Here is a 25,249-nt window from a genome sequence, read left to right as displayed (position 1 = left end):
CTAGATTACCACCAGACTCTCCTTTAACCAGAGGGCTTGAATTTAAGATGCAGTTCCTATAACAGCCACTAGAGTCTGCTCCAATAAAACAAACTCTATTGGAAGTTTTCTGCTAAATGTTAACAAAAACTACAGCCATGTTATTGAACAATCTGTGTTTAAGTCACTAACTTCTCTAAATTTGGTTTCTATATTTTTTTTACCTTTAGTTGGACAAAACACTGATAATCTGACCGTCGCTCAACAACACCTGTAAAATAACACGAGGGTGAAATAAATTGCATGGGCACAAAGTAAAGGGAGATTCTGTTTTATTTCCAAAATTGTACTTCAAAACCACTACGGTCATTTATAAGGCATTCACAACAATTCTTTTTTTGGTTTTTGGATATTTGAGACAGTTTTGATGCTTTCAGAGAGGGTTTCCTAAAACAGGAGTACAGCTAAGGCACAACACTACCCCCAGAGAGAGAACAATAAAGAAGAGCGAGCAAAAAACCAAATAGACAATAAGACAAAGAAATGGCACTGAAAAGACAGAAATCTAAAAAATAAAAACTAAAAGGTTGGTACTGGGTAGAGAAGAAACAAACAGCATGAGGCCAAAATAAAAAGTATGAAAAGAACAAACCTCTCAGCTGGGATTTTCCTCCAGAATCTGAAGACTTCATCAACATCTGAACAACATTTTCACACCATCAAAATGTCTGAAAACTCCTCTTTAAAAACAGTCACTTCACTTCTGTGGCACCATCACAGCACTGTGTCCAAACACCTGGACCTTACCAGTCATTAACTTAACTGTACATCACCTGTTAGGTATTATACAAAATACTGATTTACATTGATTCACTCATCATATGAAAAATACACATTGGACATAAAATGGCTCTTAATTTTCAAATCAACACTTTTTACCTTGAGCAGGAACAGAAAGTAAATAAAAGCTGAATTTTCTGTCATTTACTGTCACTTTCCTAAAGTTTTAAAAAAATGTTTAGGACATTTTTTGACACTATGCTAAAGTGCTGGGATGTAAAATAAAGTATTATCTGTTTGGATCGAAGCGTGGATGATAAAGAACGTTTAAACTTTAGGATGGCAGTGATTCTGATCTGGCATCTATCTGGTGGAAATGTGAGGATACAAACTTTAAGTCAAATTACTGTTGGATTAAACTGGAATGAAATATTTACTGGGATTAGATGTTTACTGCTGTTCAACAGAGAGTAGCTGTGATAAGGTCAAACAGCAGCCGACTGCTCAACAAACCAAACATCTGCACCATGTCTCCATCATTTCAAATAATCAATTAGAGAAAACAGCCACAATCTTTTCTAGAATAAATACGACGTACTGTTTGTGTCCTGTGAGTGGTGACTGTTCGCCATGAGCTTTCTAAACTTCACCGGTCTCCAGTTCTGGTCCCAGTATTATCACTGTACATGGTAACTACACACTGCAATCATTTAGTGAAATATTAAACATCCCTTTTTATGGTAACGAACAATAACTAAGATGGACTGCACCACTACGTATTAGAATTTGTTAAATGAGATTATCTTGCACCATTTAGTCTTAAAATCCTAATTCACATATCTAGATTAATCTGTGAGTGACACTGTGGTAAATGTTGGAAATATGAACACCATCTATGTAGAGTTAGGCCAGGCTGTAGTTACTTAAAAAGTACTCACACTAGCTTTCTTGCTGTTAGCTTAGCTTAGCACTGGACTGGAAACAGAGAGCTAGCTAGGCTCTGTCCTCTGAAACTCACTGACTAACATTTTATATTTAAACTGTTCACTGTACAAAAACTGAGGTGTATAAATGACAACGTGTGGGTCGTGTGCTGGACTGACTTTTGGCTCGGTGCAGTGACTTCCTTGAGTCTTGCTGTGTCCTGTTGATCAGTGAGCTTTAGAGCTGCTGTTCCCTTTGGACAGAGCCTGTTTCCCCTGGAAAATCTGACTTGTAGACATGGAGGAACCCTGTGGAGCTGGGACTGTTTCACTAGAGCTCGCTGTGTGCATTTTTACAGTCAAACAAATATTATAATAATAATGCAGCCTCCCCTCAGTCTGTATCACTGTGAGCTGACTGGACATAGGGTAACTCTTCATGCTTACTGGTGCAACCCAGACCTGGTATAAATATTTGCTGCTGTCTGCAGCTGTCTGGGCACAACATCCATCAGTGAGCAGCATGGAAACCTAAAGGTGCAGCTAAACGTCGTGAGCGGCCTCCTCCCCTCAACACTGAACCCACAGGAAGTTCTGTTAAAAGTTCTTCATATGAAATATTCCAATATCAACAGAGACAAACTGAACTGACTCATAAAAACAACCTCCCTGGTTTAAAATGCAGCTGTGTTTGAGCACGGCGGCTGTGATAAACTTGTTTGAAATGTGAGCAGAGAAGTCACAGAGCAGTGAGGAGAGGAGGCCGTTTAATTCTGCTGATATCGATTTAAAACTGACCGAGGCAGACATCCACCATCAGTCCTGACAGGGCCTTTAGAAACAAAGGCACAAAACTAATCTCCTCTGCTGCACCAAAAATCAGCATATCAAATACTAGTCAGTGAATTAGACACGTAATTAAAAAAAGAAACTAACTTGTTTTTATATAAACTTCTTAATAAATTACTCACATAGCAGTTGTTTGCTTTGACACAGTCACATCAGTTCCTACAGCAAAGAGCAAATAAAAGATGAGTGACGTTAAAAGAAAAGAGGAAACAGGAGGTGAATCTCTTCAAGTCTCAGGCGGTCTGAAAGATTCAGACATGGCACACAAAGAAAAACAAGAGAGAACACACACACACACACACACACACACACACACACACACACAGCTGACTGGTGTGAATGGGGAAAGTTTTCAGTAACTTCTTTAGGTAGTTTACTCAAATAAATAAAACTCTGAGGTACTTGTATGGAGGCAAATATTGTACTTTTTAAGTTACTGGTTGTTTAATTTTGGGCTAACCAAACTGAAGGAATAATATAAGTATGTTGTGTGCAAAAATTTATCAGAAACCTCTCTGGCTCTGTGTGAGAACATCTGTGGTTAATAACTTTTTTAGACCCATTATCTCTCCAGATGAATGAATAACCGGCCTCTGGATTCACACACAGAATCTTCTGCTTTTGTTACTGAGATGACGAGATAGTAACAGTTAAACAATATGAACTGTTGACTTTAAAAAAACAAAGTTTCCAGGGCAGCTGCAGGATGACTGGAAACAGCCTCAGCCTCTCGACATGTAAAACACACTCACACAGCGTAGAGGTATACAGTTCTTCTGACACACACACACACACACACACACAGTTTGTAGTCCCAAACATCAGTGAGAGCAGCAGACTGAGGACTGAGTCTGTTCCTCTCCTTCTCGTCGCTGCCTCTGTGCTTCCATCCTTCCTTCTCTCTCCTCATTCACAAACTTTAAATAAATAAATACGACACTAAAATGGCATCAGCTCTGTGCCTTCCTTCATTTGTTCCTCTCCTCCATCAGTCCGTCCGTCTGCTACCTGATCCGTCCGTCGTCTCTGGGTGGGCTCAGTTCAGATTTGGGGTCGGGGCTGGCGGAGCTCCAGACGGTGTGGCGGCATCGCTGCATGACGGGACAGGCGCTGGGGCCCATCGAGCACACGTCCGAGGCCGACCAGTGGCCCTCCAGCAGCCGGTCCAGCCAGCGACGCAGCGGCGCCCCCGTCAGGCCGGCGTTGGCCTCGGCCTCCTCCACGGCGCCCAGGCTCACCGGCAGCCGCAGCACCGGGTTGAGGCCGTGGAAGCTCTGCTCCATGTAGGAGTTCCTGGGCGGGCCGGCGTGCAGCCGCAGAGCGTCCTCTGGATCAGAGCGAGGGAGGACAACACGAGATCAAAGTTAAAGTCTGAGGAGGAGGAGTTGGAAACATTTTCTCCTGTTATCTGGCAGCAGTTTCACTGATCCCACAGGTTTTTACTGTTAGAGCATCTCCACCCGCGGAGAAAGCAGAATTTCAATCTGGCATTTCCACAGCGAGGAGGAGAACGCCATGTTTCCTGTACAGTCTGTGGAAACACTGCAGTTAACTGGGAAAGATGTCGTCGTCACGAACAGACAGATCACCTGAAGATGCAAACTGCTGCCAGAGAACATGAAGATGTTTGGTGTTTTATAGTGTATTTTTGGTACATTTGATATTTTTCACATCTTTACTGATACAGCTGTTCATTTCTCCAGATTAAAAGAATGTCTGCGGACTCTGGAAACAGCTGCTGAACGACCTTCAGATCAGATTCAAGTTATTTGGAGGCGAACATGAACATGAGGTGTTTTAACAACAGGCACCAGTGACTCAGGGACGCACACTCAGATCAGATCACATCACATGCCGCCTTCACTTTATAACACCGACCCATAAAAATCTCACTGTCTATTCGTGCTCTGGGCTTTACTTATCCTGCACACACACACACACACACACACACACACACACACACACACACACCACAGGCCCAGACAGGCCCGCTGAGGTCAAAGAAATCAAACTGTAACCCAGGGGAGGCTAATTTAGATAGAGGTGACCCTGTGTGTGTGTGTGTGTGTGTGTGTGTGTGTGTGTGTGTGTGTGTGTGTGTGTGTGTGTGTGTGTGTGTGTGTGTGTGACTGGATACTGACGCTCTAAATATATGTATGCATGGTGCTGACAGCTGTGACAGGAGGCCCTCTGCTCTGTGTGTGTTACTGACATGTGACCCCTCCTGATATTATTTCATCAGGTGACTCGTGTGGAGCTGAGTTTGCTTTAATGTGACATGACTTCTTTGTTTGTCCACAGGAGACAAAGACATTTCTGTCTCATTATCAGGACGAGCTCTTCCTCATGTGGACTCTGTCTAAAGAAGGAACTCTGTGCTGGATGTGAATGTCCTCCTCGATCTTTCTCCAGTCGCCCTCTGACTCCTGGTTGAGGACCTGTCCAGAGGGACATTCACATCCAGCACCACAGACCAGCACTGGACAGAGACAGGCTGAATTCATCTGTTTGCAGTCAGTGTGTGGACGAGAGAGGAGCAGTGTTTCTCACCTTGCTGTATGGGCTGTTGTCGGTGAAACTCCAGCGGAGCCACGATGAAGCTGGTCTGGCCCAGCGGGCTCCAGTGGTGCAGCACCCTCAGCGTCCACACGCCGGGCCTCAGCGGCGCGGTGAGCGGCGGCCGGTAGTGGGTGACCTCAGCGGAGGCGTCCACCAGGATGTCGTATGTGGCGGCGATGACGTTGGTGGGGTCGACCCACACCACGGTGGCCGTCAGGTTGCTCTGAGCTCGGCTCCAGCGCTGCACGGCCACGGGCTCGTCCTCTGGACCCAGCAGACCCCCCCAGTTCCTGAAGAGACGCTCCTTAGGATCCCAGTCCGTCCCCACCTGTAGAACAGGAGCAGGGTCAGAGGGTTTATCAATCTGTTCTGCAACTTCACAAAGAAAAGTGAATCAATGATCCAGTTTGATATGTACATTTTTTTATTATTTGTCAACTACAGGAGAAAAGTGGCAAAACATTTTCTAACTTTATTCATCTTTAAGTTCTGATTTTTATTCTAGATTTGTTTTCATAGCAAACAATTAATGTTGAACAAACAAGAAGAAGACCGAAGATAAAATATTCACATTTGTACAAAGGTTTGACAAATTTGTGTCTGATAAATATTCATTCATTCAGATAAACCCTGTACGTTCAAAACAGAAACTTTAGAAGAACTAAAAAAGAGTTAAAGTGCATCTTTAACTTGTCAAACCTGTGATGATTTAAAAACAGATGTATTGTTTCTGAATATAGTGAATATAAAATATGAACAGAATAAAACAGCTACGTGCAGCTTCAGTCAAAAGAAAGGCCATGTTGACCCAGCAGATATAAATACATTACTCTGTGTGTGTGTGTGTGTGTGTGTGACCTGGACGTGCTGCAGCCTGTTGGTGGGAGGGGGGGGGCTGGCCATGGTGAAGTGGTCTCTGGGTGTCACCCAGGTCTCCAGGCTCTCCAGCTGGGTGGAGGCTCGGTTGGTGGCCACATGACGCACGAGGTAGCCCTGGAACTGGTCTGACAGGAAGTAGAGGTGGACTGACACCGGGTGGTTCATGGCCATGTACCTGAGAGACAGACAGACAGACAGACAGACAGACAGACAGACAGCTGTATAAGTATATGCAGTCTGAGAGAGACTGAACTGTTTCTTGTTTTTCATTTCAACTTAAAATGTGGATGTTTTCAAATTCATTCCACATCAGTGTAGACGTGGTTTTACATGTTGCTTGACTAAAATCACAGCTTGAACAGAGTCGTCCTGTTTTAACTCCCCCCCCCCACACACACACGCGCACACACACACACACACACACACACACACACACACACTTCCCATAATGCTGCCCCACCCATTCTGGCCACCAAAACCCACCCAAACTCCAGCAACAAGTACCTCCTTGTACCCTTGTACCTCCTGTGGGTCTCCACCCACACACACACACACACACACACACACACACACACACACGCAGAGCTGGAAAAATCCAGCCAGTGCAGACACTGAAGCCTGATTGTACCTCAGGACAAGCTAGCGTTATCTTCATATTTAATTTGGACTGGCAAACACCCACAAACAGCAGTGGTGCTGAGTTTAGTGTAAAGACACAGTTTCTCTGCAAACAGCACAAGGCCTGAATGTACTGACCCAGAGGCTGAATGACTTCTAACACACTCACAACAGGTGAGGGCTGAGACCTGGATATGAGGCTGAAACTGGCCTTTAACACAGAGAGGACACAATCAGTTGGAGCTCAGACTGGAGCTCTTATATCTGTAGTTTTAGCTCTGGTCTGCTTCTTGGTAAACATGAAGTCAGCTGGACTGACAGCTTTACTAAAATGGACTTTAGTCCCTGTGAAGCCAAAACAAAAATGTCCTGGAACACTTCAGGAACCACATCAAGAATCACTACCAGACTCCATAGAGAAAAACAGGGATTTAACCAGGAGCTGCTGGAATACCACTGCCTCCATCTGTTAGTGTGTTTGTGTTACTGTGAGACTTTCAGTGCTGGAAGAAGTAATCAGATACTTTACTGAAGTAAAAGTACCACACAGTAACACACACACACTAACAGATGGAGGCAGTGGTATTCCAGCAGCTCCTGGTTAAATCCCTGTTTCTGTCAGTGGAGTCTGGTAGAGATATATTGTGATGTTTCTGCCTAAACAATTGTCCCTTTCAGTCATTTACACCCAAAATCATGGAACATAAGGTCCAGGTAAGTGGTTCATAGTGTTTTTTTTTTTACTACCTTTTGGCCCGGGACAAAGGCCGACTATCACGCTGCATCCAGCCCTCTTAACACATTCACGCCGTGCCTGGAGCCCGTGCTTTTACCTGCAGCTGTTGTCGTTGGGATGACCCTGCAGGGAGCTGGCAGCGCGGGATAATCCCATACGAGCGAAGGCGTGATAGTGGCTGAGGGCGGAGTCTGATAGGCTGGCAGGCCCGTCCGTGTCCTGTTCATAGATGTTTTCCCAGTAGGCCTGGAGGCCCGGGGTGCCCGAGGGATACGCTCCAAACAGGTAGGAGTCCAGCTGGCTGATGATCTCCTGACTGACGCTGGCCTCAAACTTCCTGGCAAAGAAGGTGGGTCTGGACGCTTGCTGTGAAAAGCAAATATTGATGAGTTAAAACCAAAAGACGACATGAAATGAAACGAGAAGTCAGAAGAACAGAAAAGAAACTCAGTGAATATGAGTGATTTTTTATTCAGTGCAGTAGATGAAGTCGCTTGTGACACACTGTCCTCATTCACCATCCTGTGTTCGTGTTCATCGAGTCTGGACCAAAGAAAACATGAAATAAAGCAGCCTCAGAGCCAGTTACTGCAGTCTGCTGCTGGACTCTCCTGCTCTGCTGCAGCTGGGTGTAAAGTGCCTTGCTCCATGGCACTCTGTCACTAAGTAAAAATAACTCTGCGTGCAGATTCACACGCGTGTTAAAACGGTCTCTGCAGCGACTGATCACATACACTCACTATTTATACACACACATAAAACTATGATTTTATTTTCATCATCTCATGCTTAATCCAAACCCTTATGATTCCATGGCAACCACAGACAACTCCCTGGCAACACACACACACACACACGCAATCTATGGCCAACAAAGTCTGACACTGTGCCAGGATATCAGAGGAGAAGTGAAGGGCTCTCCTCTTTCCTGAAATAACTCTGTGAAGAAAAAAAAGTGCTGGATCTGACAATCTGTGCTGCTCAGCAACAGCCTGCAGGAAAAACCTGAACCCCAGAAATACACATCCAACACAGTAAGAAGAAGACGAGAGGACTGTGACACATTATTCTACACAGTGAGAAAAACCTTCGAAATGAAAGAAATACTTAGGCTGAATTAATGTTGATGGGTGAACCTGCACCACCGATAATTTAAATATTCACTTATTATTTTGTATGATCTGTAAATTCTGATAAAATAGTGAAAGATCCAAGTTAACATATTCAAATGTCACACAACCTGAAAATAATCAATTTACTAACACTAGCAAACATTCATCTCTAAGAAGCTGGAGCATTTTGGCTGATAAAAGGTCTAAAAAAGAGATTTTAGTTTTCTCAACTAACGAATGAACTGTTTCAGCTCTAGAGTGAGTTAATACACACTCTCTACATGAAAACGAGAATAAATCTCACTGATTCTTGACTTCAGTGCATTTCTAGATATTCAAAGACACCTCACATAAGAACATTAAATATACCTGAGGACCCTCTGCCTTACATCCTATGGAAAACACACGCACACACACACCACACACACTCATCACGAGGCCCGGCCTAGAGGAAGGAAGGGCGTGGTTTATGATGTCATAGGGAGGGTGCGCCCTCACCAGACGTGGACCTCCAGCAGCACCAACGAGCCAGGAAACCCCGACATAATGAGAACCATGAGACCGCAGCGGAGCTCCTTATTCAGCCGGACGGTTTTATCGGAGAGGTTATTCTGGGTCTGAGTCCTCACACAGCTAAAGACAACACTGCAAACCACTAGTTACAGGCTCAGGAGGGATTTTTGTTTCCTTCATCATCAGATCAGAGAGAAATGATATAAAAATGTCTTTACTATGTTCTCTGCTCCGGCTGAAGGAAAGAAGCCAAACATGAATCTCTGTGTTTCAGCTGAGCTCAGTTAAAAAGCATCATGTTTTAACTTTGGACATAAGCTGCTCTGGATTTTACTTCAACTCTTGTTTGTTGCTTTATTTTATTTTTAAATCAGATTTTTAACTACAGAGATGATAATTCATTTAATCTTCCAATTATTCTGATTAACTCGTGTCTTTAGTCAAAACATTCTGTGAATAAAACTTGTTTTATCACAGTTACATGAGACAGATTTTTATTCCCCTTACTGATTCATCTGCTGTTTAATTCCTCAATCAATTGTTTGGTCAGTAAAATAATGAAAAATGTGACAACCAACAGTCGAAAAGGTAAAGATGTTCGACTTGACTAAAAACCTGCACATAACATTATCTATTAAAATACCAATTATTCTTCCCAGTTGATCTATATTAGTCTATAAAAAGAAAACAGAAAGACGCTCGCGTCTCTCAACAGCAAAACAACTAAATGTAGAATTGTAGAAACGGGGCAGAGACTCCTGATAATGGAATAATAGAAGTGTCTGTTGTACAGTATTCAGTGTTCATGTGTGTTCCTGACCCTTACATCCAGGGCTGAGCTGCTCGAAGGCAAAACCCTACATTACCATAATGACAGCGTTAGAAAGCTCAGCAGCAGCCAGCTACAAAGCTCTAAAAATACTGAGTGTCCAGCTGTTTCCAGGATCAGCTCTCCTTATAGAAACCATCAGTAGCTCCACCACAGACGCTGTCCTCAGGTCTGTCGTTACACAGAGCCAAGGACCGCCTGTAAGTAAAAGCTGCTCCGCTAATTTGTGAATACAAAGCTATTCTGGTCCCCGGCCACAGAGAGAGCGCACAGAGCGGCTGAACATCCAGGGTTAACGAGCAGCTGGTACTGGACACAAAAACCACTGAGAGGTTAGAGGACGAAATGGGCTCAGGTGGTTCAGTCTCACCTGGAATCGAGGCAGATCTGAAGGTTTGAAGTCGTTGGGCGAGCAGCCGCACCAGTCCACGATGTGCTTATACTGACACTTACAGCCCAGTTTGCGGTTCCAGTTGGTGAGCCGGAGGTTGTTGTCCACCATGGTCTCACAGTGGGCGCTGTTCTCCAGCACGGTGTGGAAAAATGACTGCCAGCACACAGACACACAGACAGACAGACAGACAGACAGACAGATGGACTCATTGTCATACATATAGGAGTGAAATATCGTCTGACCAACAAATCTTTTGATTTACAAGAACACAAACAGCACATCCTAAAATCTGAGGAACAGGATTCAAAATAACTTTATCGATTATTTAAGATCTCAATAAACCTGAGTGTAAATTCATCCAAGAGGAGTTCAGTATGGATTGAAAAATGATCTAAGATGCATTCTAGACAAATGAATCTGTCCGAGATCCAGCAGTAATGTTTCTGTACGTAGCTTCTCCAGAGTCTGTCGGCTCGGTCCTGATAATAACAGCTGCCATCTCCCTGTCTTCTGGGGACAGGGAGAGCGATGGCTCGCTGTCATTACAAGCAGTTAACAGTTCTGTCAGACGGCTTCAGAGGCGTCGCCACCTTACGACTGACACTAATTTACATGCATCTGTGATGGGGCCGACAGAGACGCATTTATGAGGCTGTGAGTGTAAATCTCATCCATTTCATCCACATACAAGACAAGTGAAATGACAAGTGTAAATGGGAACTCAATTTTTGTTCTGTTTTTTCTGCTTAAGGAAAAAAGTCCTTTTGCGAGATCTCGAGAAACGTCTGCGACATCGTGCAGAACTCTCTCAAGATCTCAATGAACTGCTGCGAGATCTCAAAACAAATCTCGCTCCAGCTTTACAAGATCTCCAGAAACCTCTGAGAGAGCTCACAAAAGAACATCTTGGTGTTCTCCTGTAGGAAACAGCAGCTCTGTCCTGTATGTGAACATGTGGAGGGTTACTCGAGTGCATGCGTGTTACCTCCGCTGGCAGCAGTGTGTAGGCGTAGAAGCGCTTCATGCTGCTGACCAGCTCGTCTCGGGAGTTGACCACATAATTCACAAAGGGCCGGTTGAGCAGGAACCAATCAGAGCCTCCGTCCACCGCGATGCCGTCTGGGATCTTGCGGTCGCCGAGACGCCACATGTGGGTGTCGACACTCGTAGAAGAGACGGTCCAGGCCCTGCTTCCGGATGAAACTGAGATGACACAGGGTGGAGGTGAATACACGTCAAACAAGGTGTGCTGTACATTTAGCAGTGACTGAGTCTAAACCTAAAAACAGACTAAAGCTCCACATCTCGGATAAAACTAAATTACATGAAGGAGGATAAAACCAAAATTATATAATATCAGCTCTGATGCCAAGTCAAGTGTAGTTTTGGGAAGCCTCAGATCTCAGGCATGTGGAGGACGTCCTGACAACATCTCTAACCACACATCTGTAAATACACTGCAGCTCCTACAAATGAGCTCTGTATTAGCATCTGGCTCTCTGACTTCTTCAAGCCACTTAAAAGTGACTGTTCAGAAGAAACACGCAAATCAAAAGTCAGAGACAGATGTAAACCTCTGGGAACATGCAAACATATGATTTGGTCATGTTTTGGTTTGACAGACAGACAGACAGACAGACAGAGCTGATGTGGGTCTCACCGTGCGTTGTCTCTGCCGTGAGATTTGATGAAGTTCATGCTGCGGTACTTTGACAGGAAAGCCACCAGCTGTTCGTTGGTCCTGAGGAGAGACAGCAGCTGTCAATCATCAGCAGCTATTAGCTTGAATAGCATTAGCATTAGATACAGACATTCATGGTCCCCAGACGATGCATCATTATGACTTTCGGTAAGACACCGTGAGGTTTTCAAGAAACATCAGATGTTCATGTTCCCCTCAGGATGAACCGTAACTGTATCAGGAAAGACTAGACAGCAGTGTCTCTGTACAGATGTTTATTTGTGCTCAGACGTCCAGTCTCCTCTCCCATCATCTTATCTACTTGAAATTTACGCTCGATCATTTAAGTCAGTGAAACATGTCGCGCTTTGTAAACTCCTCTGGAAGAAAACACAACATGTTGTCGTCTGTCTGCAGGAAGAAGAACAACATGTTAGAAAAACACAGAATGGACTCACGCGATGTAGCTCACTATTGTTTTTCCCTTTAATGGACACACGTCTAAACAGGATGCAATTAAATATTTGAACGATACCCTCTCTATTTTTAAACAATGCAACAGAAATCTTCCATTTAGGGGAGTTGGAGAGACTCCATGAGTCTGTTTGGGACAGCTGGACCAGTTTATTTATCTTCCTCTTCCAAATGAGAGAAAACTCTGGTGTGTGGCCCGAAGCGGAGGCAGCACATACAAACAGCCACTCCCTGCGTGTAGCACGAGCTGTGAGCACACGGCTGAAGCCCGGTGTCGTCCTAACGAGCAGGCAGGACGCAGACAGACAGATCGCTTTGATTGCCTTTGATTATAGTCGTTAAGACGAACGGCAGGCGTGCACACGTGTGTGTTTGAGGACGTTTGTGTTAACGAGTTGTGATTTTGCAGCTATTTTGTCGACAACTGCTCAAATGCTGCATAAAATGTTTCATATTTCACACTTTCATATTGTCACAGCTGGAGGACATCTTCCCTCCAAAAATGCATTTAGACTTTTGGTGCTTAAAGTTTCCGTAACAGATGTGGACTTCACATGTGATGATAACACAGCCCCCTGCTTTACTTTCAGATAAAAGTATTACTTTTGGCCATTTTTAGCCGAAAGGCAAACACTGTCCAAATATTTTCCATTTTCCTGTCAATTATCAGAACCAGTATTAGTCAAACTTGTAAGAATTACACTTGAGAATGCTCTTCAGAGCCAAGAGGAAATATTTTCTGTGAGAAATAAGATACATTTATTAAGCGACTCACTCCTACGAACAGAGGAGTCGAGTTTCACCTCGCTCAGTCTGACGAGGCCCAGATTCTGACCCAGATAAAATCCTGTTTGACGTTTAAAAAGTTCATGCAACCTTCTCTGAGCAGAAGAGAAACATCACTGCACACACACACACACACACACACACACGCTCCATTGACTCACACACTGCATGTTGCCTTACAGACGTCACAGCTATTGATGGTGTGGTGCTAATGCTGTGGCTGTGTGCTGTTATGGATTTTGGCTGGAAGCAAACAGTCACTTTGACGGGAGGACAGCAGAGAACAGACCAGTGTGTGTGTGTGTGAGTGTGTGTGTGTGTGTGTGAGTGTGTGTGTGTGTGTGTGTGTGTGTGTGTGTGTGAGTGTGTGTGTGTGTGTGTGTGTGTGTATTTCTATCCTTAGGCTGGGTCCTCACAAACACAGAAAGATGAAGACGTTTCACTTCAGGATAATTATCAGTTTCATCTCAATAATTAACTGATTGGTCGACCTTGTGACGCGGAGCTGGCATCAGCGTTAAAATGTTCGGACCTTTCCTTTAAATACCAACCCAACACGACTGGGTTCTGGAGCCTTGTCAGCAGCAGAACCGGGACAACAGGCTGTCAATGTTCCAGAGGAATCATACTAATCTGATGAGGCGAGCTGAGTGTCTGACTGGAGCTGGTTCCTGGAACAAACCATGCTGCTGAAATGTAGAAACTCCATAAAGGTCACACTTTGTGTCACTCAGCATCAGGCCTGACTCAGCTGGGTTCTGGTTTTGGACACAAACCGCTGGACTTCTTAAGACTCACAACATCTCTGCTTCACTTACAACACATCAGTCAGCTGAGCCGAACACAGGACTGAACACATCCTCCACAAAGCTCAGCTGCAGCTACAGCGAGTGACCCATCAGTCGATATCTCTGATCACAGCAAAGCGCTCTCCTCAACAACACCGATCCCCTCAAATCCCCGAGCAGCAAGACGGCCATTAAAGGGCTCTGCTTCACAGCTATAGACTCACAGTCCGCTCGCAGTCGATGCACTTGTGGTCTATTGGCCACATAACTGGATCCATACCGCCTTAAACAAACCAAACGCAGCCTGCAGGGCGGCCGACGAAGCCGCTGGTTAGAGGCCATTAACTGACACAGTCCTGTAACAGATCAATGTGATGAAGAACTTGACATGATCGGTAAATCTGCCTGTCCTCTGCACTGGGAGTTTTAACGAAACCTTTATGGGTCAAAGTCTGTCTGATGAAACACACAGGTGACTCCTGACCCGCTCTCTCACCTGATGGGGTAGTCGGCAGCGCTCAGGTTGATGAAGAAGTCCCAGGACCAGTCGGCCATTTTGAGGAGGTCCTCCATGCTGCGTAGGTACATGGTCAACAGGCTGGCCCCGCCCCAGATGGTGGCCATCCGCCAAGGAGTGACCCGGACGTTTGGGTACTGGCTGGACAGAGACAGGATCTCTCTGTGGAGGTAGCTGGACCTCTGAGACGGGGGAGGACACAGGAGGGAGGGTTAGAAACACTGTCACAGAAGAATCGAACCCGGTGTAAAAACAGTGGGAGTTCTCACCTGGTCTACGTGGATGTAGTAGTAGTGCGAGGTGTGGTAGATGGCTTTGAAGAGACGCTGGAACTGACGCGAGGCTCGGCCGTGGACGACCAGGACGAAGGCGATGCGTACAGGCACTGGCTGGGCAGCGTCTGCGGGGTCCTCGTCCCACTGTACGTTCACGTTAGCCTTACCTGGACAGAGACGAAGAGGACGTCAGCTCAGGAGACATTAAGAACATGATCTGAGAGACACTTCAGCTGGTGAACGAGGACATATCTCTGGTCTCAGATATAGATATATTTCTTTATTTGGGCGTTATTTCCTGACAGGTATTAGATAATGAAACTTGCTGGGTGTTTGTTTCTTGGCCTCAGAGACTCAGTCTGTTCACTTCCGTCCTTCCTGGAAACACTGTGAGTCTGTGGCCGGCTGAGCTAAATCTGCCTCTTGTATATACAAGCTATATGACAGCCTGATGCTTCTCCATCATCACGCTCATTCTAAAGATGGCGCGGGCTGAGGCCTGCTCGGTCTAATTAGTGACCTTGGCGGGCAGTGGGGCTCGCTGCGATTGGACTTTGAGGAGGAATGACTGTAATCAGGCGGCTCGGTGGAGCTGTGCTGTGCAGACAGAGGGAGGCCGAGCACAGACACCGAGCTTCACTTCAACAACCTTCTCTTTAAAAGCCGAGTGCACGTCAGTCAAACTGGAACATCAGAGCAGACCTAATCATGTGTTAGCGCTGCTCCAGCTTCAGTCTGTGGATATAATGACTGTGTATCATCAAAGCAACATATAATCATATAAATTAAACCTCAAACGGCTCAGGGTGGTTCCAAAAGCACGACTACAAGTAAATCATTAGTCAGCCATTCCAAAAATAAGACTACAAACTGCTTGTTTAATTAGGGTGTAATTATGCTGGATGAGTATCGTCCTGGTGGTGAGCAGCCTCACTGTGTCCATTCATGCTTTCAGTCTCTCCGCAGCTCCGGCACGTGCCGGGTTAAAAATGTTCCTCACCGGGTAAATTTAGAGGAAAAGTCTTCAAAGCTCGTCCCATTCCTTCGCTTTCTGTCAGTCACCCTGTCATTTGTTCACTCACTCAGTCACCATGTTAACATAGAGGGATAATTCAGTCCTAAAATCATAGGTTAATACATCTGAACCATGTGTAATAACTCTGTATGCTCATACTCCGGATTCCTCTCAGAGTCATGGGCTTCTTTTATCAGTCCTTCCCTCCTTTAACGTCGTCTACATCATAGTCCACACAGAAACAAGCATCTCTGTTCAACAAAGAACATTTTGCCAGATGAGTTTGATAACCAGAACTTTGATTTGATGATAACCAGAACTGTGTGTTTTTATCACCCCATCGCTCGCTGTAAGAAGTTCATCTGAAAGCAGGTTTTCAGGGTCTGTAAAGTCTGGATTCAGTAGCTGGGTTTTTAAGTTAAAAACGGAACTGGGAAATATTTAGTTTTCCTGACGCAGCAAACACCACCCATCCACTGCAGAGTCTGTACTTAGTGTTGAGTTGGGTTGTGTCTGACACGTCTAACATGAGCTCATCCTCGCTGTGTAGTTGAAGTGTGTGTGAGCTCACCTTCTCTGGGGCAGTATCGAGGCACTCTCTCGGGCATCAGCGCCCCCTCTTTGTGTTTGCAGTACACCTCCACTATCTGCTGCCGACACTCCCGGCTCTTGGCTCTGGACAGAGCGGAGATGGCTTCCTTCCCGCCGATCTCACACTGCGGCTGCTCCTTCCTCGGCTCCGGACCGGACGGCTTCTTCGACTGCTGGAGCGCCGGATCCTGATTGGCCTCCTGGGCCGGCGCGGGGGCGGTGGGCGCCTGCGGGTGGGGTTTATGGATGTGGGTACGGTTGTGACTGTGCCCGATCCCTCTGGGTTGGAGGGGAGGGAACTTCAGGACCTCGTTGGGGGATTTTCCCAGCATGCTCTGCACCTGGGCCTTGTCCAGCTTTCGTTTGCTGTTTCCGACCGGCGCCCGCTGGTGCTGGGACTGCGCTCCCAGGTTGCTGTTGCTGTCGATGGAGTCAAAGTCTTTGGGGACCGAGTTCTCGTTATTGTTGCTGTCCAGGCGAAGTTTCTCTTTAGGGCGGTGGGAGTGGTAGACGTCCTGAGAGAGGAAAACACACATCAGATCATTTTACACACAGGAACATTTCCATGTTGGTGCTGCTGCAGAGAAACAGCCTACATGTAAGCACAGGTTTCATTTTATTGGACTGAATGTCTTCTCTCCTTCACAATAAGAGCTCAGACTGACGGAGAGGAACGCAGCTGGAGGAGGAGAATCAGTGCTTTTATTTTAACAAAGGATCAAATGACCGTGTTGATATGAAGGAGTCTGTTGGTAGAGACGACACAACAGAGACGTACCACACACTCTGTGGAGGGGACGACAACGTCTTTCTCTCTCTAGGAAAAGAACGACAGATGAAAGGAAACGAGAGGGAAAAAAGAAAAGAAAGGAAGTGACCTTTGACCCCAGAGATTCAGGCAGCTGTGGTGTTGGCCTTGACCTCTCAGAGTCAGGTGTGTGTGTGTGTGTTTCAGTAGGAAAGCCACATGACCTCGATGGGTATTTTAATCCCCCAGATCGCCCTATATCTGTCTTTTCCAGGGATAAAGAGTGTGTTTCTGAGTGTGTGTGTTTGCACATGAGCCACACACACACACACACACACACACACACACTATCAAAGCGCCTGTGGGAAAGCAGTAATATCAGCTCTCGCCACCTGCTCCTCAGACAACCTTTCATTATCTCATCTATAATATCAGCTCAGAGGAATTCATGTATGTGTGTGTGTGTGTGTGTGTGTGTGTAGATGTGCAGTGAATATTCTCAGCTCTCCTGCTTTTATACACACACACACACACACACACACACAGTGAATCAACATACAGAGGGTTTATCTGCTCTGTGAGCTTTTACACATCGAGCTGTTTAAAATGTGAAGTTTGTCCTGAAGGTGGCGCTAAAGACGACTCATTTCTTACAGTCAGATTTCAGAGGACGAACAGGAGACAGGATGAGACAGAGGACGTCTTCGACATGAGGCGTTCATGTGTTTGTTCCTCATGTGTTTTTCCTGGTTGTTGAATATCTGCAGGTTTTCTCTGAGAGTAAACTGAGCATCTGCTGAGTTGGACGAACCCAGTGAGTCCTGTGAAATGTGATCGCACTTTTCAATCAGTCGCTGACGTCTTAGAGACCAGATGATTAATCGATTGAACTGAGGGAAGAATGCACAGATCAATCAATAACTCAAGCTATTCCCCCGTGTCTCCATGCTCATTAATTTCAGTGAACACATGAGACTCAAACTGGAAAAACGTCTTCGAGCGACACAAGAAAACGAGCTGGACTTTCTCTCTCCTTCACAGATTTTTCTAAAAAGCTGTGCGTTTTTTCCCAGAAGCCTCTGCATTCCATGGAGACGGGCCACAGCTAAAATACCACCGCTTACCTACAAAGACATCATTCTTTATAGTCACACACACACACACACTGAGTCAGTGCTTTGTGGCTGTGTTGTTGTGTGAGTCAGTTTGCTCTCAGCCTCTCTCCTCCTCAGCAGGTTCTCATTGAAGTCGTCAGACCTCCCGCTGCTCCGCGATAAAGGCGACAGAAGAGAGACAAGAGAGCCTGTTCCCTCAGGCGCCCGGGGCGAGAGACATTAAAAGAGCTGGGAGAGAGGAGAGAGCGAGGGGAAGGCTGGAAGAAAGACGACCTGTTGCTCTGACATCTGTTGATTAGAGGCCGCGTTCACACTGACGAGGACGAATCTGAAAACGCTCGACGAAAATCAAACAGGAAAAAGAGTTAAATGAATCTGAGGGTCTGCTGTGTTCCCCTGCCTGCAGACATTTCTCCTGTTGGATCAATAAAAACTAGAGTTTGAGAAAATGACTGAGCCTCTCTAAAAAAACTAAAATCATCTTTAAAGGTTTACAGAGAGCTGCAGAGAGGAGGGAGGTCAGGACGTGTTGAGAGGTGAACTAACTGACTGTCGTTGTTGAGGTCAATGACAGACGTATTCATGAAGCTGATCTCCTCCTGCTCCCTCTGTCATCCATAACTCAGTGTCTGAATATCACTGACGATACACAACATGCAGCTTCATGGCAGCTGCAGCTCCACCTGAAACTCAGTGGTAGAAAAGCAGAGCACAGTGAATCCATGTGCTCCAAGAGTCGACTGCTTCAGTCTGAGATAAACAGTCAGTCACTGCGTCCCTACAGAGCGGCTGAAGCTGGAAACGTCTGAGGCCACAGCAGAGACGAGCTGAACGCGACGTCTGCTAACAGCCTGCTAACAGTCTGCTAACAGCCTGCTAACAGCTACAGTCTGCTAACAGCCATGCTAACAGTCTGCTAACAGCCTGCTAACAGTCTGCTAACAGCCTGCTAACAGCCTGCTAACAGCCTGCTAACAGCCTGCTAACAGTCTGCTAACAGCCAGCTAACAGTCTGCTAACAGCCTGCTAACAGTCTGCTAACAGTCTGCTAACAGCCTGCTAACAGTCTGCTAACAGCCTGCTAACAGTCTGCTAACAGTCTGCTAACAGCCTGCTAACAGTCTGCTAACAGCCAGCTAACAGCCTGCTAACAGTCTGCTAACAGCCTGCTAACAGCCTGCTAACAGCCTGCTAACAGCTAACAGTCTGCTAACAGTGCTAACAGCTAACACTGCTAACAGTCTGCTAACAGTCTGCTAACAGCTAACAGTCTGCTAACAGTCTGCTAACAGCAGCTAACAGTCTGCTAACAGTCTGCTAACAGTCTGCTAACAGCCTAACAGCCAGCTAACAGTCTGCTAACAGTCTGCTAACAGCCTGCTAACAGTCTGCTAACAGTCTGCTGATCATCCATCAGGCTGATGTAAACTGCAGCTGAAATGATCAGTTGATTAATCAACTTTTAATGATTGATTCATGGTTTCAGTCATTTTTCAGGCAAACACAGTGAAAGGATCTTCTTCAGCCTTCTGCTTTTACACCAGTGTAAACTAAAGGTTTGTAGATTTTTGGTCAAATAAAACAAGATGTCTGAACACCAGCTTTGACTCTGCAAAGTCGTGACGGTATTTTTCTACATCTGAGTTATTTACCAGGTAAAACTGAGCGACATGACGTGCTTGTGAAATGTGAGGATTTCCTGCTCCTCTCAGCTTCAGGTCATTTAAACAGACATGAGGCGTTCATGTGTTTGTTCCTCATGTGTTTTTCCTGGTTGTTGAATATCTGCAGGTTTTCTCTGAGAGTAAACTGAGCATCTGCTGAGTTGGACGAACCCAGTGAGTCTGTGAAATGTGATCGCACTTTTCAATCAGTCGCTGACGTCTTAGAGACCAGATGATTAATCGATTGAACTGAGGGAAGAATGCACAGATCAATCAATAACTCAAGCTATTCCCCCGTGTCTCCATGCTCATTAATTTCAGTGAACACATGATACTCAAACTGGAAAAACGTCCTCGAGCGACACAAGAAAACGAGCTGGACTTTCTCTCTCCTTCACAGATTCACTGCACAACATTTATCACAGTATATATGAGGAAAATCTATAACCCATAATGTATAACCCACAGGATGAAATCAGACTTCCTCCTCTGGCGGCAACAAAACAACAAGTTTCTCTCTTCACGATCGACCAACGTCCGTCAGAGGAAACACCTTCATATCCAGCAATAAAGAGCTCTTTCAGCATCAAGACGCCCTGGTTATGAATTCATCATTCATCAGTCTGGAGTTTATTGCTGTTGCTCAATCTTTTTAAAAACAAACAGCCTCGTCTGAACCCACAGTGTGACTCTAATGAGCTGAATCAGACCCTGACCTTTGACCTTTGACCATCAAATTCTAATCAGCTCATCCTTGAGCGTCGGTGAATGTTTGTGCCAAATCTGAGGAGATTCCCTCGAGGGCGTTGCTGAGAACGTGAAGAGTTACCTGCCTAAAGACAATCAGACGTTAAACCAGTTTCCTTTGAACTGAGCAGAAATTCTCACGTCTTTACGTGATGATCACTATCTCCTCACACTTCATCCAGAGATGGAGAGAGAAAAAAGAAGGAAGAACTGATTGTTTCCCCGGGGAAATGAGAGAAGTTCTGAGTCTAAACACAACGCTGAAAATAGAGACAAAGGAAAAACAGAGGCAGATGGAGAGAGAGAAGCTAAATGTGCTATTATGAGAGACGGTGCTGTGAAACCTGGCTGTAGTGGCCCCGGCACCCACACGACGACCCGGGATTACAGCAGGGATTTAAGTCTATCTGTGCCAGATTTAGCAAGAATTATCTCAAAGAAAATAAAAAAACATAAAGCAGCTTTCTGGTTTAACGTCAGTGTGTTGTGCTAATAGAGACAGTGATGCCAGCGTGATGTTTGAACAGAGGGGATGATCTGAGACGCTGCAGCTCCGACTGAAAGCACTCTGATGCTGCACCGTCATGACGACAGGCGGGAGAATAAATCCTTATAACTGCAGAGACATCATCAGAAATCCCACATTTCTCTGCTCACACACACACACAGCTTTATCTCTGAACACGACAGGGAAAGTGCTGCAAACGTTTCCAGCACAGCCACACTGTACAGTCCTCACCTGTGTGAGGTGAACCACGTCAGGTTAGACGATCACAGCGGAGAGGAGGGTCAATAAATACACCGTCAGACCAACACACGAGGAGAAAACTCTAACATCACGTCACACTGTGCAGGAAAATACTAAAAATTCTGACACAAAACTCTGTCCCTAAACACCACATCTGCAAAATTCCAGGATTTTTTTTACATTTCCAAACAGGAGTAAACTGGAAATTTAATTGGAAATTAAACTGCAGCATAATCTTGGTTAAAACAACCAGATTTAAGATATATAACATGTATAATATTGATTATTATGATCAGGCTGCAGGGCCACAGTCAGGCTGAGATCGTATGATTTAACACGGATCAGCTGCTCCACCTCACATTCACTGCCATGAAACACACTCAGTGTCACAGTGAGTGTGTGTGTGGAGTTTTACTGAGTCACCAGGTCAATGTCTCTGAAAGAGAGAAAGAAAAAACTCCAAAAACCATCACAGCCGCCTAATCCCAAAATATTCTCACTGTCAAGGTCCTGGTCCTGAGATAAAAGTACAACACACACACACACACACACACACACACACACACACACACACACACACACACACACAGTATTTAGGGATTATTGAACAATCTAAACTAGATTAGAGTCTAAATCCCATCAGAGAAACCTGATCCAAACCAGTCCTCTAATCTGATCTGACCTGGCTGTTAGGATGTGAAGCTCTGATACACATGGTCAGCGCTCTGTCTGTGTGTGTGTGTGTGTGTGTGTGTGTGCATCCCCTCCAAAGGTGTGGTGAATGTGAGAGTTGTGTAACTGTGGCGCCGTCCACGGCTGCTGTAAACACCCCCCCCCCCCCCAGTGTCTCTGTGAATGTGTTTCACTGTGAAGCTGCTGCAGTGAAAGTTCAGTTTTACTGAGCTCCTTCAAATGATCCACGCTTTTATTGGAAATAGGACACTGCTTCCTGCCAATAAACACACACACATTTATCACAGCAGAGCATCAGGTCTGTGTGTGTGTGTGTGTGTGTGTGGCAGACTGGTCACTCATTTGTTTGGTAAAATCTATTAAAGTCAAATGAACATCTGAGATCTGAGGAAGAAAAAAACTGATTTAAACATCCTCAGTATGTTTTCTGAACACCAGGGCTGAGCCTAACGATCACTTTAATTATCAATTCAATTCTAATCAGTCTGTAAAATGTCTGAAGTCAGTGTGTCTTTAAATCAGAGCTCAAATCTAATTTTAACCAATCTGATCATAAATGAATCATTTCAGTTAGAAAACAAACAAACATTTGTTGATTCCATTTCCTCTGCTCTGGTTCAGTAACTGACTCTAACCCAGACCTTCGTCCTCCTCTACTCATGTCCACTCACACCTGAGAAATATACCACACTGGACTAACCTGTCTCATCTCTCTAACGACTCGTCCACCTCTCACATCGACCGTCTTCACCTCTGCTTTTGGTTCATTTCATCCTGTTCTCTCTTCACCTCCCAAACTCCTGACCTATAAAAAGTGCTGGCATGTATCTCCAAAGGTTCTTAAAGCCAATAACTGTCAGGACATATCACCGCTCACACACACACACACACACACACACACACACACACACACACACACACACACACACACACACAGAGGGAGGATCACAGGGCATCCGGCAAACTGTAATGAAAGGCCATAAAAATGGATCCCTGCAATATAACCCACGTCTCTCCCTCTCTCTCACACACACACTGAGCAGTGTGTACTGTACCTTCATGTCTTTAACAACAGGTTGGAACACCTGGATCCCACCAGGTAAAGCAACACACACACACACACACACACACACACAGGAAGATTATTTTCTGAGCGTAAACAAACAGCTGAACTGTACAGGACATGATCTTTTTACAAGTCAACATCACTGAGGAGCAGTTTCCTTTATTAAAAATCATTAAATCATGTGTCGAGTGTCAGTGCAGTGGTTTCTCCATGAGAAAGGTTTTAATTAACCTAAACCAGTTAGTTATTCTGTGCTCAGACACCTTCATATGAAAATCTGAGGAGGATGTTAAGGTTTAAAATGAAGGGAGTGTTAACAATATGTTGACTTTCTACATAAACTAAAACTCTAATATCCAGGCACCAAACTCCGTTAACAAATCCGACAATTATAAACTCTCTGACTTTCTGATAAACAGCCAAACACCGAAGAAGAAAACTAAAGATGTCTTAGTGAAATATCTGCTTCATTCTTCCATTCGGCATCGATACTATCGATTAATCTCCACCTGATTAATCAAACACTAATATTTTCTGCTCTTGCTGCTCGTCTCTCTTTCATTGCGGAGCATTGATGAAAAGTGGGAAAACCAACGAATCATAAAGACTTGAGTTTAAAGTGAGACATGTATTGAAATGTTGTTGGTACAGAGGATTCACTGACACACAGTCAAACAGCAGCTGTTCTTCAGAGGTGTCATTTCATCTGGCATCCTGTCCATTGATCCACACCTAAAATGGACAGATTTTTAAATGAAGTTTGGCCTCCGTGAGACGAGCGCTGCCAATTGTGTTGATGCAAATGCCAAACAACAGACGAGCAGCTGCAGCCGCTCCGGCAGCACCATGCTGTTTCCCCCGGGAACACGCGCTCGTTTTCCAGGAAAACACACGTGAGAGATTCTGGTTAAACTCACACAGCGAGGTTCACCGTGAACACCGAGGAATCACTCAGACCTACCGCCTGCAGCTTGTGCCGAACAGCCGCCTTCCCGAGCAGCGGCGGCGGCGGCGGGTCGCCCGTCCTCCGCAGCCCCCTCCGCGGGTGCTCCCCGTCGGCTTTGTTGAGCCCCCCGGCTCGGTCTTCTCTCTTCTCCCGGCTCCTGGCGCCTCCGTCCCCGCCCGCAGAGTCCAGGCTGCTGAAGTTCCACACGATGAGGGTCTGGACCAGCAGGACGGCCAGAGCGGCGAGCAGCAGGGCGGACCTGGAGCGCCGGGCCAGCCTGCGGGCACACGGGTTACCGTTCATCTCTCTCCTCCTCCCTCCGGCTCAAGCTGAGAGCCCCATCCGCTAAACGCCGACAGCGGGGTATGAGCGCTCCCCTCCGCGGCCTGAGAGGAGCTACTGGCAGGCAGAGAGGAGGAGGAGGGAGGAGGAGGAGGAGGAGGAGGGAATTTGGCAAAGGCTCGAAATGAGGAGAGAGGTGTGGAGGTCTGCAGGCGGCACAGGGGACAGGGGGCCCTCCTGTGGCCAACGGAGTCAACAGTTTAGAGAAAACGTTTATTTTCTCATTTAGAGCAAATGACGTCGCTGCGGTTTGAGAAGCAGCGAAGAGCCGGAGCCAGGATCTCTGCGGCCCCGGGCTGCGGCCCCCCAACCCCCACCCCAACACCATACAATTAATCCTGCAAATAATACTAATATCCCTACTAATACTACCACCAGCACCTCTCCTCCTCCTCCTCCTACTACTACTACTACTACTACTACTACTACTACTACTAATAATAATAATAATAATAATAATAACCCAGTCTGTCAGAATATTTAAATTCAGCAAAAAACAAACAAACAACCCATAAAATGAATAAACAGAATACAACATTTAAAATTAAACTTACCACTGAGTCTCTTGTCTTTTATTTTCTTGCTCTCTGTGTCAGTTCAATTAAAAATCCTTTATTGAAGATTTTATTTGATTTGTTTATTCTTCATCTTTGCAGAGGATAAACTGGCTGCTTTTTGTACTTTTAGATGAAAGTGAAAGCGTCTTTCATCAGGAAACTGAATGATTTTTGTCAGATTGAACAAAGACACTGATAAATGTTAAATGAATAAATAGGTCCAGTCTCCTCATGTATCTAAACAGTGCAGTCAGTGTTGAGAAAACAATTCAAACTTCCTAACAAAATAAGAGGAAGAAAAGCAGCACAGTAAAATAAACGAGGC

At 45.4% G+C, this 25,249-nt stretch overlaps 1 protein-coding gene across 1 annotated transcript; it reads right to left on the bottom strand.

The window, feature by feature from the left end:
* Positions 1-294: 294 nt before the first annotated feature.
* On the bottom strand, positions 295-24,891 carry LOC108888628 (xylosyltransferase 1-like). The gene is given in 12 exon segments (XM_018684702.2): positions 295-3,858; positions 5,082-5,418; positions 5,949-6,144; positions 7,421-7,689; positions 10,148-10,324; positions 11,157-11,330; positions 11,332-11,374; positions 11,832-11,912; positions 14,397-14,599; positions 14,687-14,859; positions 16,279-16,813; positions 24,041-24,891. Coding segments are annotated over 12 exon segments (2,799 nt in total). The 5' UTR covers positions 24,329-24,891; the 3' UTR covers positions 295-3,535.
* Positions 24,892-25,249: the final 358 nt, after the last annotated feature.

The sequence above is a fragment of the Lates calcarifer genome, linkage group LG11, assembly GCF_001640805.2.
Source record: "Lates calcarifer isolate ASB-BC8 linkage group LG11, TLL_Latcal_v3, whole genome shotgun sequence".
Taxonomy (NCBI): domain Eukaryota; kingdom Metazoa; phylum Chordata; class Actinopteri; family Centropomidae; genus Lates; species Lates calcarifer.
This window is presented reverse-complemented; position numbering and strand designations above follow the sequence as displayed.